Raw genomic sequence first — 14,364 nt, forward strand, 5'->3', positions numbered from 1 at the left:
TTTTTTGTTTGAGTATCGATACTTTCGATACTCGCGTCAGTATCGATATATCGATACTTCGGATCGATATGCCCATCCCTAGTGTCCAGATGAGCAGGAAAATAGTTCTATCCTACACAATTACTCGCTAACAAAGGTTATTCGTCCAATTAAATGCATATTGTACTCATTATTATTATTATTATTATTGTTAAATAAACAAAACCACTGGTAAATAAAACGCACCTTAGTATCGATATTTTTTTGTTTGAGTATCGATACTTTCGATACTCGCGTCAGTATCGATATATCGATACTTCGGATCGATATGCCCATCCCTAGTGTCCAGATGAGCAGGAAAATAGTTCTATCCTACACAATTACTCGCTAACAAAGGTTATTCGTCCAATTAAATGCATATTGTACTCATTATTATTATTATTATTATTGTTAAATAAACAAAACCACTGGTAAATAAAACGCACCTTAGTATCGATATTTTTTTGTTTGAGTATCGATACTTTCGATACTCGCGTCAGTATCGATATATCGATACTTCGGATCGATATGCCCATCCCTAGTGTCCAGATGAGCAGGAAAATAGTTCTATCCTACACAATTACTCGCTAACAAAGGTTATTCGTCCAATTAAATGCATATTGTACGATTTTTGTTGTTGTTAAATTAACAAAATCACTGGTAAATAAAACACACCCTAGTATCGATATTTTTTGTTTGAGTATCGATACTTTCGATACTCGCGTACAATCGATACGCCCATCCCTACTCGCGTTCGGCTCCTCCCTCCATCTCTCTCTCTCTCTCTCTCTCTCTCACCAGATAAATGTGCACGAGGGTCGAGTGTCTGAGTGAGTGAATGTGTGTCGCGCAGATTACAAAAAGGAATCTACGGACAGAGAGCGCGCGGCAGCGCCCCGCAACCCGCAACACAATGGTGCAGACCGAACCGCCGCAATCGCACATGGGAGTCCAGTTTGTCGGACCGTAGTGAACTGAATTATGCCCAGCGCCGAGAGAACTTTACCCGAACTCGAGAGGAACTCTTTCTTACACTGCGAAATGGTAGTTATGCTTGAGTCTTTTTGATCCATCCATGCAGCATGCTATCTAACCCTGACACTCTGCATGATATGTGTGGATATATCATATATTGTGGTTTTGCTCTTCCTGAGGAGATGTTTTTCCTGTTTATCCGTCTCGTGCTTCCCCCGAAATATCTATAATTTTACTATAGTAATTCTACAGTAACCAGTATTGTTTTGATGTAAACAATGCTGTTTTGGTTCACGTACAGCGATTTTACTATTTTTTACATACATGGTAATGTACTGCTGCCATGTTGTTTTATTGGCATAGTTATCATTAGACTACTGTGGTTTGTTTACAACGTTTACATTTATTAACGGTGTTTTATTAATGCTCATTGGTTCTGAAATGTAACTTATATAGATAGTGATGTGCATATATATAGGCCTACCTAATATAATGTCTCTGTTAAATGTTTAAAAATGGCAACATATACCTGAAAAAAATATATTTTACTGCTATTTTCCAAAACATTAGAGCTTGTTCTCATAAATGTTTTCAGAATAGTGCTTTAATTATAATAGTATATTTTGTATACCTCATTAAAATTACATTTACCTCAAGATTAGTTGACATCCCGTAGCATGCTGGCATGGTACGTTACCATTCAAAAGTTTGGGATCAGTACGTTTTTAAAAAAGGAAAAGAAATGAATACTCGGGATGCAATAAATTGATAAAAAAAAAGTCACAGTATAGACATTTACATTGTTACAAAAAATCTATTTCAGATAAAGGCTTTTCTTTTGAACTTTCTATTCATCAATGAATCCAGAAAAAAAGTATCTTGGTTTCTACAAAAATATTAGTCGGAGCAACTGTTGATAATCCGAAATGTTCATTGAACCTCGAATCGGCATATTAGAATGATTTCTGAAGGATCGTGGAGTAAAGGCGGTTGAAAATTCAGCTTTGCCATTACAGGAATAAATTACCTTTTAAAATATATAAAAATAGAAAACGATTATTTTAAATTGTAATAATAATTCACAATACTTTTTACTGTATTTTTCGTCAAATAAATGCAGCCTTAGACAGCACAAGAGACTTTTCAAAATCTCTTACCGACCGCACATTTTGGAACAGTAGGGATCAGTACGTTTTTAAAAAAGGAAAAGAAATGAATACTTGGGATGCAATAAATTGATAAAAAAAGTCACAGTATAGACATTTACATTGTTACAAAAAATCTATTTCAGATAAAGGCTTTTCTTTTGAACTTTCTATTCATCAATGAATCCAGAAAAAAAGTATCTTGGTTTCTACAAAAATATTAGTCGGAGCAACTGTTGATAATCCGAAATGTTCATTGAACCTCGAATCGGCATATTAGAATGATTTCTGAAGGATCGTGGAGTAAAGGCGGTTGAAAATTCAGCTTTGCCATTACAGGAATAAATTACCTTTTAAAATATATAAAAATAGAAAACGATTATTTTAAATTGTAATAATAATTCACAATACTTTTTACTGTATTTTTCGTCAAATAAATGCAGCCTTAGACAGCACAAGAGACTTTTCAAAATCTCTTACCGACCGCACATTTTGGAACAGTAGTGTTCATGCCTGAGACATTTCAGTTATTTACACGATCTATGTATGTTGCTCCAGCATTCCTCTAAAAAAATAAAATAAATAAAAAAGAGATAGAAATCCAAAAGGAATGCCAATGGAATTTCTGTCGTAGTTTGGAACCAGTCCTAAAAGCGTTAGATGCGATTCTACTATTTTATTTGTTCAAAATTCCTTGTTTATTATCTCTTTAAAATTGGTTTTTGAATTTTAATTGACACCAGGTCTTTTTTTTTTGTGACCAGGTCTGGTATAAACATCATAAAAATGTATGCTGAGTAGTAAAGTACTTCAGCAATGCTGAAACTGTACTATTGTAACTGTCTCTCTCCAGAGAGTGTGTTCTAAGGTCATTGGATCAAACAATAGTTATACTTAACCCCAGTTAGACCGGTTACGCTGGTGCTTTCCGTAATGGAATGTGTTAATGGCGATGCTTCAGCATTCTAATTAATGAAAATGAAAATGCCAAGTATCTGTTGCACACACGCCTAAACCACACTGAAATGCATTTGAAACACTGGGGTGATGGTGGCGTGCTGGGGCATGTGCTTGGGTCTTGAGTCGGGCTGTTGTAAGCAGAACAAGTGCTTCTGTGTCCAACGTACACGTGTGTGTGTGTGCGTGTGTAGACCCCCCGACCCCTGGCACTAAGACAATGTGTGTGCCAGACTGATGCTGTGCCACTTAGCTTTTTTAATGCGAGTAGCGACTGCAATGTGTTGGTTTGTCATGATAAACCTCACGAGTGTTTGTGTATTTTTAAGTTGAGAAAATGAGTGCATTAGCAGCACTGCATCAGTCTGTGTGGTGGAAGGAAACACATTTACATGCCGTTAGCACAGAAGTGTGATTTAGTAAATGGAGGGGTCTCTGATAGACTTAATTGTTTTGAATGTGTCTGCCAGCGCATTATTTAGCCTGGTGTTAATGAAGAGAGAAAACGTAAAAAAAACATTCGATCAGCCTTTCGTAATTGAATTGCTTTACGTGTACGGTTTGATGTATCCTAAACGTGTTGCGTCAGTGAAGCTGCCTTTATGGATCTCCCCATTGGATGAAGTGATGCAGTATTGATTAAATGACAGATCAAATGGAAACATGCACTGAGTTCATATGGCTATTACAGACAATGCTCAAGTGATGCTAAGCATTGTATTTTGCCACCTTGGGATGCCTAAAACACAAACATAAACCCGTTTACAGAGCTATCATCAACCTTTATTGCATTTATATGCATTTTCAAAAGTTAAATGTTCGATTTTCTTTTAACATCTTTTGGTTGATTTCTGCTTGTCAAGCTTTAGATAGATGTTTTGTGGAAATTGCAAGAATGACTGATAGTCTTGGTAGTATTAGTAAGAATGGGTTGAAAATTTCAGTTTTTAAAAAAAAATCTGTATTTTTTGGCATGTATGCCATAATTTTCAAGAAAAAAATAATAATTACTTGCTGTCTCCAGTAATAACTGTGCATAAAACAGAAACATATAATAAAATATAATACTAAATCACATTTTTACATACACATTTTATTACTATAATTAAAATATTAAGCATTAAATAATAAATGTAATTTTTAAAAATTATTTAATGCATTTAGATTTGGACGTCTATGGAGAAAGAAACTTCACTGGAATACATTTTAAAATATGTATGGTGTAAATTCTTTTCTGAGTATATGTTATGAAATTATATCCTTTAAACTTTTGTCTTGGTCATGTAAAGCTGGCAGATATGTACATTTGTATTATATGCATTGTGATCTGAGGATAACAGAAAGGAACGTGATGTAACCATCCACAAAATATTAAATAATAAATATAAAATTATACGTTTTAAAATAACAAATGTTATATTTTTGGTGTTTGGACCAGTGCAAATGTTGGCAGGGATCATGTAGGAATTTGGCCTACTAACCTGAACTGGAAAGCAGAGAAAATCCTTATTGTTGTGTTCTGATAAAGTTTAAACAAATATATTTAAATATTAATTATTATAATTTAAAAAAAAATCTTTGAAGATGTCTTCAAAGGGAGATTTTTGTCATATTTACCCAACTTCTGGGGACAATTTTGTCCCCAAAATATCTACCACGTGCACGCAACCGCTTTAAGGCCCGTTCACACCAAGGACGATAACTATAAAGATAACGATAAAGATATAGTTCTAAAAATCGTTCTCGATATTAAAGAATAGCAGAGTCCACACCGCAACTATAAAGATAAAGACAAAGAGAAACGATATTGTTGGAATCACTTTCAAAATGATTTTTCTCCAGCTGATGAACGATAAAAAAATTGACAGCCAATCAGAATCCATCCTGCTGTAACGAGCTCGAGAATTTAAAGCGGCAGACGCGCGTGCGGTTAGAATAAACAGACGATATCGTTCGCTGGTGTGGACGCTAATATCGTTATCTTTATAGTTATCGTTCTTGGTGAGAACGGGGCTTTAGAATATAGTTGTTGTTCTAAGGACTTTGTGGTGGTCATGGGTGTTCTGCATTCCTGTTGTTTCCAGGGTAACCCATAGAATCCCTTCTCAACCCCCTCACCAACATGTGAAGCATGTCTGGATATTGGACTGATGCAATGCTAAAAAAAAAAACTAGAATGCTTCCATCAGCAGTGGTGTTCACATCAGATGCTTGCAGTGATGACACACTCTCTCAGTTTCACTCAGAGTTATTAGTGTTTCTGTTCCTGTTGTGACACTGTCCGATGTGGCCATAACGTACTGCTGTAATAGTGTGTGTGTGTGTGTGTGTGTCACAAATAAGATTGTGGAACTGGCTGTGCCCCAGAATGCTCTCTGTGACAACAGAAGATTTGTGGATGAGTGTGGATCTGGTACTTTATCTTCCTATATTGGAAGAGATGGAAAACAAATGAAAGGAATGTCCCCGGGTTTAATAGAATTGAAGCATCTATGCGATAACGTCTTATACTTGGTTACACCACATGACATTTAGTCAACATTAGAAACCTGAAATTTAGAAACCTTTCTTTACAATGATGGAAGTTTTTTTTTTTTTTTCCCCCAAGCAATGCAAAACCAACATGAATACATCTAAGAACTTGGCAAATGGGTTTCTCCTTTTCTTTATTGTGGACACACTTATTTGTCACCGACCTATAAATGCTTTAACAACAATTTTGGTGTTGTAATTTTAAGTGCATTATTATGAAGGATTTTACAAACTAAGGGGCCAGTCAGAATTATCATCACAGTTGTGTTGAGTCCAGAACATTTATTTTAATGGCACTTGCTTTTATTATACCATATAAGAAAGGTTTATTTTCTTTGTAAATGTGCATGTATGAAGAGTTTCAGTCTATGAGTGATTACAGATAAGGTACAGGAAATTGATCATGACATGTCATCGAATCTTTGATGTCTCTGTGCAAGTGCATATCCATTGTGTATATATAATGCATTTGCATGTGTGTTTTAGAGAAATTTGAGTGCAGTCAAACTGATCTACAGTGAGTTTTGTAGCTCACACAAACATGTCTTTGCCCTCTGGCCCTTGAGTTTCTATGTACTTCGTCACATGACAAGCAGACAGAGCAAGTTTCTGCAGGGCCCACATACTGGACACACCCGAGTATTTATGTGTGTCTTCACGCAGATATATGTGTTAGAAGTAACAACTGTATAACAGACGGCACATCACGTGTTTTATTTACACAAAGAATTTAAGGCACAGTTATTTCTTGTGCCCCAGAATGATTTGTTTTGTATTTACAGTTAATTCAGAGTGCCACGTGCCTCTGTTTTTACGTTTGAGACTGCAGTTAAATGATCTCTTTCATTTATATGAGCATGTTTCTCCGTAGTTTGAAGAAACCTTGTGGGTTTCAGTGTCGGATCCTGATGAGCTTGATATGAGGTGAACTGACCTCATTAACAAGTGTGATATTTTATAGGGCTTCATACTGCTTAGTATTTCTTTTCTCTACTTTTATCTGTGCAAGAACTGGTACATGTAGTCAGTGGTGTTTTAAATGGGATATATTTTGAAAATCTAAATTTATTTGATATTTGAAGAAAAACTAACTAGATCCATCCATTTAAACTGAAGGGGCACAATTGAGTGATAATTGACTTCAGTGCAGCTTCCAATGTATTTTTGCTAATTAAGTTAATGTTCTACTGCAAAATATAATATTTGCAAAGTAAAATATAATAATAATTTAAATCTACCCACTAGGGCTGCACGATAAATCGAAATGGAATCGAAATCGCGATTCGACAGAAGCTGCGATTGTCATGCGATGCGTATGACAATCACATTCGATTAATCAAGCAGCCCTACTACCCACCCTCCCATGTAACAAAATGTCAGGACCCCTTTTTTGTGTGTGTGTGTGTGTGTGTGTGTGTGTACAACAAATATGCATGGTGATCACTGACTATTAAAAAAAAAAGGGTAGGTTGAGATTTAAAATCATGCCCCCTTTCCTGCTATACAAAAGCTGCACAACTAGATTCCCAACTTATTCTTACAGAGCTACTAAGTAGCTGCAAAGATATTATTAAAGCTGCTAATTTAAAGATATTATTAAAGTAGGACACCTAGTGATCCAAAATACAGGCCAAAAAAAAAAAACTGAGCTGCAAAAATGGTTTTGAAATCGTTTTTTTTGGTCCTAAGTTGGAATACATTAACACACAAACGCCTACATTTACATGTCAACAGCACCTATTCAGTGCTCAGACTCTCGTCTCGACCCACCCAGTGAGGTAATATAAAGGGAGTAGGATTGATACTGTGATTTCTAAACACCAGAAGATGCTATTATTCTACTCTGGATATAAATACCAATATTTAAGTCATTAAGAAAGTCTGTCAAACATTATGCTGTTTCTGGCTCCTTGGTTTAAAGATGAGTGGCTGATGCTTGTAAAACATGAATCTGTGAATCAGACTAGAATAATTTAAACGATGTTAAGTCACCATTTATGTGCATGCCAGAAATGTCAGCGACTGTATACACTCAAATGTACAAAGAAAACTTAACATTACAGGAGAACATCTCAACGGAACACTGTAATTAATTGAAATGATTATTATTAATCTTCATTTAATTGTGCAGCCTACAGAGAAAAACATCCAGTTGTCTTGAATGATATAGTAGAAAACTGACTGCAAGACATCTAGTCCACCGGTAATGTTTCTTCCTGTTACACTAGAGTGAACTTCTTCCTCATTACAACATGTTTCCTGCGGCACATTCCAGAGTTGGAGAAGAAAGCCCCGGAGAAACCAAGACATGCAGTTGGCCACACAGATAGACATTTCAACTAGGAACTTTTTTGAATGTGACACTTTCCTAGTACATAATGCAAGCAGATATAAAACCAGGTTTATGCTTGGTGCCCTTTGCTTGGAGAAAGGATTTGGCTGTTTATATGTGTGTGGTTTTGCTATTGGTTTTATCACATTACCTTTAAAGCAGGGCTCTTTTGACTGGATTAGCACTTAGCCAACACACACACGGCTACACAACTCTACCGCCTGGTGTGTGCCTCATTCCTAATGAAGTTAAAGAGAGAACAAATCTACTCTGGGGATTTGGAAAAGAAGTCAGAAAGAACACATCTTTTCAGGCTTTGTTTGTGGGAATTATGTTGTGGACTTTGTGCCTAGCTACTAGGCTATATGAATATAATCCCCTTTCCCTAGGTATGTTATGCCATATCACACTGAATAAGTGCAACCACAACTCACAACTGGGTAATGTGAAATAATCATAATGACATAAATACACATCATATCTTTATGTTGCATTATCTTCACTGACTTGACACAAAAACAGAGGTAACTCTGGCTAATTTCTTACTACAGTATGTGAAAAGAGCAGTATGTCTCAATTAAGACCTACTACTTCCAGTGAGATACTAAAGTGTGCATTCAGTAGACACTTTAGTATCCCATGAGGCCATAGGAGACGAGTTGGAAATGGCAGTGAAGCAACGAAACTGACGCTGTAGGTTATGTGACAATGACAACATGAGGTCCATTTGTACAACAGACATTCTTACTATATAAAACATACTTTTTTTAACAGTTGCAAAGTAAATAATTATTCAAAAAAGTACCTTCTAAAGAGAGTATGTGATTTCGAATGAATTTGTATTCGTTTTATTTATAATAAACAGTTTTTATTACAATTTACATCAACTGTATTTTAATGAAACATTAAAATGTTACAAACAGTATTGTTTTGTTCAGTGTGTAGGATGATACAAAAAGAGATTTGTGTAGGAAACCCTCTAAAATATGCATAGTCACATGGCCTGTGTATGCAGTTTAACCAGTTCAATCTTATCGTTTATCTTAGGGGATTGCCAATAGAAAAACCTGTTTCACTACAACAGTCCCGGCATTTGAACGTATGATTTCAGATTACATTTGAGTTTAGAAAACACTGGCTTTCCTATGAGGGCGTTGTTGTGTGTGTAAGTGTGTATGCAACTGCATTTGGGATGTAGTTTAAGCATTGTGTTAGTAACTGGTATCCCAGCCCTTTGTCATTATAGCTATTTTTTTTACTCTGCTGTCTACTTTCATTTCCTCATTCTTTCCATCTGGAACTTAAACTCTTCGCTGTTAAATGCAAACGAGGGTGCTTTTCATGATCTGCTTATTAGACTGTCTGACAAAGAAATTTCCATTGGAAGTTTTGATTTCAATTTCATGTAGAAAGTTACATTTCAACAGTATTCTTTTTGTAGACCTCAGCATTATGTAAAGCATGTGAACAAGCATCTCACACACACACACACAAGGGGTTTTATAAGTCTTCTGTATACAGAGCTGTTCTATACTCAAAGGCTGAGAGCTCTTCACATGATAGGCCTGCTGTGAGGTCACTTCCACTGGCCACATGCTAACTCTAATCTTTTTATCTTAACCTCTCTCTCTCTCTCTTTCTCTCCCGTAATAATCCAGGGTTAGATTATACAATCTCAGTACACACATTCCTTGTTCAATTTGTAGGGGTGTAAACCTTAGTCAGGCTTTATTTGTACAGAAAAAAAACATGATGTACTTTTAATATGTAAACAAACAGGTTCAGTTTGTGAGAGCAGAGAGAGATTCTTTTAGTTTCAGTTATGTTTATGTGCATGTGTAATTAGGTGTAACAATTTTTGTTGTTGTTAAGTTAAAAATAAATGAAAAATAATAACTGGGGGGGAAGAAATATGAGCCATACATGTGCTAGACAGGCTTCATTTAGAAAAAAAGTCACGTTTTAACGTCAGTTTAAATATTTTATGATCCAAGAAAAAAGTTGTATGCCATTATTAAAGAAATTAGCAAATTCTTAAAAAAACAGACGAATTGAGCAGACGGCCTGTTTTTCACGTTTGACCTGACTGACCTAGTTCTCCAGAGTACCATTTCCACCCTGAAGACACAGATACAGTCTGGTCAAAGTTAGAAGAGGTTTAGAGTTGCTTCAGTGACATACAGAAACATGATTGGAGCTCTTTTACATGCATTAATCATCAAATGTCATTTGACAAGAAAAGCCATGTTCTTTTAATTTGTGATAAAGCAATATATTAGACAGGCCAATTAAGTGGATGATATTGAGCTGTTTTGATATTAACAGCATTTGACTGAATTTTGAGTATGTATTGAATAAAATAATGAATGTATCTTGTGCTATCGTCTAATTCTTTAGTTAAATTATGTTGGCATATATTAAAGGGGTCATATGATGCTTTTTAAAAGATCATTATTTTGTGTATTTGGTGTAACAGAATATGTTGACATGCTTTAATGTTCAAAAAACACATTATTTTTCAAATACTGTACATTATTGTAGGTCCTCTATGCCCCGCCTCTCTCAAACGCTTCGTTTTCTACAAAGATCAGCTTGTAACACTCCAAAGAGAAAGGAAAACTTGAAATCGCATCATATGACCCCTTTAAGTTTTCTTTACATAAAAGTTAACTTCATGACCGCTATTAATACATTTAAACCCTTTTGCTGGAAAACATAACTTTTTTTTTTTTTTTTGATATCAATCTAACTTGCGCTTCCAAGTTGTAATGTTACATTGGTGACATACATTGGAAGCATTCAAAAAACAAAAAAAAAGTTTGAGGCATTAAAAACTACACATACACAAAACTAAGATTCACTGACAGTGCAACATTGGTCAAGTTACACTTCAATCAACGGTTTCAAAACTCTCGCACTGTCTTCAAACCAAAGAAATAGTGAAACGAAACTAAGTGAACTGATGTATGACATTCGTTGAGCTTGCAGAAGTCCTTTGCCATCATCACAACAGATTAAACCAAAGAACTTTAAGAGTTTTGTATGTGAAAACGTCTGTTAAAGTAAAAGCATCAAGTGTCCTCATATGCTTCAACCCAAATTATGAGTCTCTGGATGTATATTATAGATTCATTTCTATTCAGATTCATGAACTTTGCTAGTAATGCTTGAGTTGACATGGATTCGCTCCCTGTGGTCTGCATTTGCTTGTCTTATCTTTCCTCTCATCTACTGCAGTCGAGTCATAAAAGCCTGTGTCCCTGATCTCTGTCACCTGTTACCGCTTGATGACTAGCTGCCATGGTAACTGACAAATTTAATTTAATTGCAAATATCTGACATTTGGACATATGAATAAAGTTTTACATAAGAGTACCCAATTCATCCATAAGAGCTGATAATAAGTATTCTGCTCTGAAAAGAGCTTTTCTAAAGCTATAGTGATGGCTCATAACTTTGGAAATTGCAGCCTCCATCTGTCTCTCTTGTTAGTGTTGTTTGTACGTTTTGAGATGCTGAATGTAGCTCTTAGTAAGGCTTGAGAATGGCCTGATCAAAACTAACCATCTTCATAATCAAAGAGAAGATTCATCCAGGTTAATTTAAAGGGATAATTCAACAGAAACTGAATTTAGTGTCATCATTTATTCATCCTCCGTCATTTCTGTATTTTTCATCTTGTTATTAATTCGTCTATCTTACCTCAAAAATCAAATTTCTACTTTTCAGAATTGAAAATGAATGAACAATTAAAATTCTAAAACTATCAAATAGCTTTAAAAGACATGAGACTTTTATGTACTACTTTTATAGTATTTTTGGAGCTTGAGCGTTAAAATCGCCATCCATTTCAGCACCTGGGACATTCATACAGTAAATATCTCATTTTGTGTTCTATGGAAGAATAATATGGGTTTGACATGATTGAGTAATGGTCAGTCTATCTCAAGTGGCCAAAAAAATTGTAAAGTTGGTTCCTTGAACATTTAGAATTTTCCTAAAATTATTGATCTCTATTGCAAAACCTGTATTTTATTATTATTATTATTATTATTATTATTTACTTGATTTAACCACAGCAACTTTCTCTGTGTCATGGTGCACAACACATTTTGGTTATACAGAAATGTATGGAAACCTCAAAATCTGTGCTCCGAATGGCTTTAGCTCCTTGGAACAAAAAACAATCCCTAGAGCACATTTCAGGGTACATGTGCATATAAAACAGTTTACTTGCATACAAATATAGTGATCGAGAAAGTTCCACAGCAGAGGTCCATTGTCACACAAAGCGTGCAAGCTTTTGTTTTTATATTACTTGCATACAAATATAGTGATCGAGAAAGTTCCACAGCAGAGGTCCATTGTCACACAAAGCGTGCAAGCTTTTGTTTACAGTAGCAAGCTGGCATGGCAACTGTTTTTATTTCTGTTATTGCATCACGTCTCAAGCAAGCCCCTTGTGTTCTGTGCTGCACTTTTTTTTTTAAATATTCCTGAGCGCTGAGTCTCACATTTTAGAGGCAAAGATGTGTTTTGCGTGAACGGCCCCTTACACTGGGATCTCTGAGCCAGTTCGTTTGCTCACTTCCATGGCTGCAGAACGCTGTGTTTTACACCAATTGGCAGCCCTGAATGTCAGAATATTATTGGGTAAAATGGCAGTGGGCAGAGTCACACAGACCAAAACAAAAACAGACATTCTGACACCGAACACACATTTCAAAAGTAGAATAACTGGCTGTAGCATTGTTTTTTTTTTTTAGAGAAACAAGTATGTGAACTTAGCATGTTTCCTAAATATCTGCAAATGTATTTTTATGCTTTAGTACAGTCAATAAATTACATCCAGAACCTATACATTTTTTGTTAGTGGGTACCAAAGTACAGTGGTCCACTGGACCACTTAAAATGGATTGACCTGTAAATTATGATAGTTTTCATTTTTAGATGAACTGCCCTTTCAGTTTGCCTAAATTAATTTTATGTCCTTCAGGACCCTGGGGATGGTTTATTATTGTCAGCCCATTTCACAGGCTCATAAAGTGACCTTATGAAGGGCTTCATTAATTTCCTCATTCTGAGAAGAATTCCTTCCACTCCATTTGGTCCAGGGCTTATTTCAGTCCCAAAAAATGTTGACCCAAATCTTCATTTACTACTAAGCCACAAAAGAACCATTCTCTTCATCTATAGTCATTACATTGCATTACATTGTGTAAATGGTGATTGATAAAGGATAGTTCTGACAGTAACAAGCCAGTTGAGACTTGTGCATCCCGTCTCAGTGTGAGAGAGACTCTTATGAAGAATCAAAACAAATGAGCCAACAAAAATAGTTTATGGTATTTCGGCCCTACAGTGTCTTATTATTCTAATGTTATTCAAACTTTTTTTCTTTCTTTCCAGACAAGTAAACTTTTTATTACTCAGACAAGTGAATGACTGATTTACCTGTCCGAAGGACAAGCACATGACAGGACTTGTTGAGCCCTGCATTGGAGAAATCCTGAATCGTTGTGTAGCTTTTCTAGTTTTCAGTTCTAGGCAGTGCCATCATGTGACTGTGTGGCTGAAAAAAGTCTCCTTGGCTTATTTCCTGTTCCAATAAAGTGAAAAGTCTTTTGTCCTATGGCTGCTAAGGCAGTTTAATGGCTGTGTTTTCTGGATCTTGTCAAACTGTGTGCCTTTGTTATATCTATTTTAGTCCTAAAAATATGCATATACATATTATATACTGTATTTATTTTAATCTTGGAGGAATGCTTAGAGCAAGAAGTACAACTAAATAATAGAGCAGAAAAATGCAGTTAGTAATCAATGACTGATTTACTTTAATGCACCTGCATTGTATTCCTTAAAAAAAATTAAAACACTATTTTTTTTAAATGATGATGATGATGCAAATGATTTTCTCAGTAAGCCTTTTGAAATTATTCACTGAAATGTGCAGTTCAAAAGAACAGCTTTGTGGAAATCAAATTCCCAATTTTATCTGCATCTTTGTTGAGGTTTAATTTAGAGACAGTATTAAAAATCTGTCATATTTGTCTTTTTTTTTTTTTCGTTGCAATTTTTAACTCTTTCATACAAATGAAAACAAGGTGCATGTATTTCAGGAAACTTAATGGTGCTAATAGAAAAGGATATTCTGTTTTTCGGTAACAAACTATTACAAATAATTTTGTGAATTAAAATGAAGCTGAAATAAAATAATTAAAAATAAAACTTAAATGTTTCAACTTAAATTAGAAATTTTGCCTTGGCAACTAACTGAAAAAAATAAGTTTAAGTACTAAAATGATTAAAACTGAAAAAAAAAAATAAAAAATAAAAAATAAAAAATAAAATATATATATATATATATATATATATATATATATATAAACAAAAATGTCAAAAGCA

General features: G+C 35.0%; 1 protein-coding gene across 2 annotated transcripts in view; it reads left to right on the plus strand.

Moving 5' to 3' along the window:
* The first annotated feature begins 820 nt into the window (after nt 1-820).
* The window catches only part of LOC107667715 (transmembrane and coiled-coil domains protein 3-like), an 18,611-nt gene continuing 5,067 nt past the window's right edge, over nt 821-14,364 (plus strand). For both annotated transcript variants that reach the window (XM_016459439.1, XM_016459438.1), the window contains exon 1: nt 821-1,062. In XM_016459439.1, the coding sequence (XP_016314925.1) occupies nt 1,000-1,062 (63 nt within the window). In that variant the 5' untranslated portion in view covers nt 821-999. The remainder of the gene's footprint in view (nt 1,063-14,364) is intronic.

This window comes from Sinocyclocheilus anshuiensis, unplaced genomic scaffold (genome assembly GCF_001515605.1).
Source record: "Sinocyclocheilus anshuiensis isolate Anshui unplaced genomic scaffold, SAMN03320099.WGS_v1.1 scaffold2145, whole genome shotgun sequence".
Taxonomy (NCBI): Eukaryota; Metazoa; Chordata; class Actinopteri; order Cypriniformes; family Cyprinidae; genus Sinocyclocheilus; species Sinocyclocheilus anshuiensis.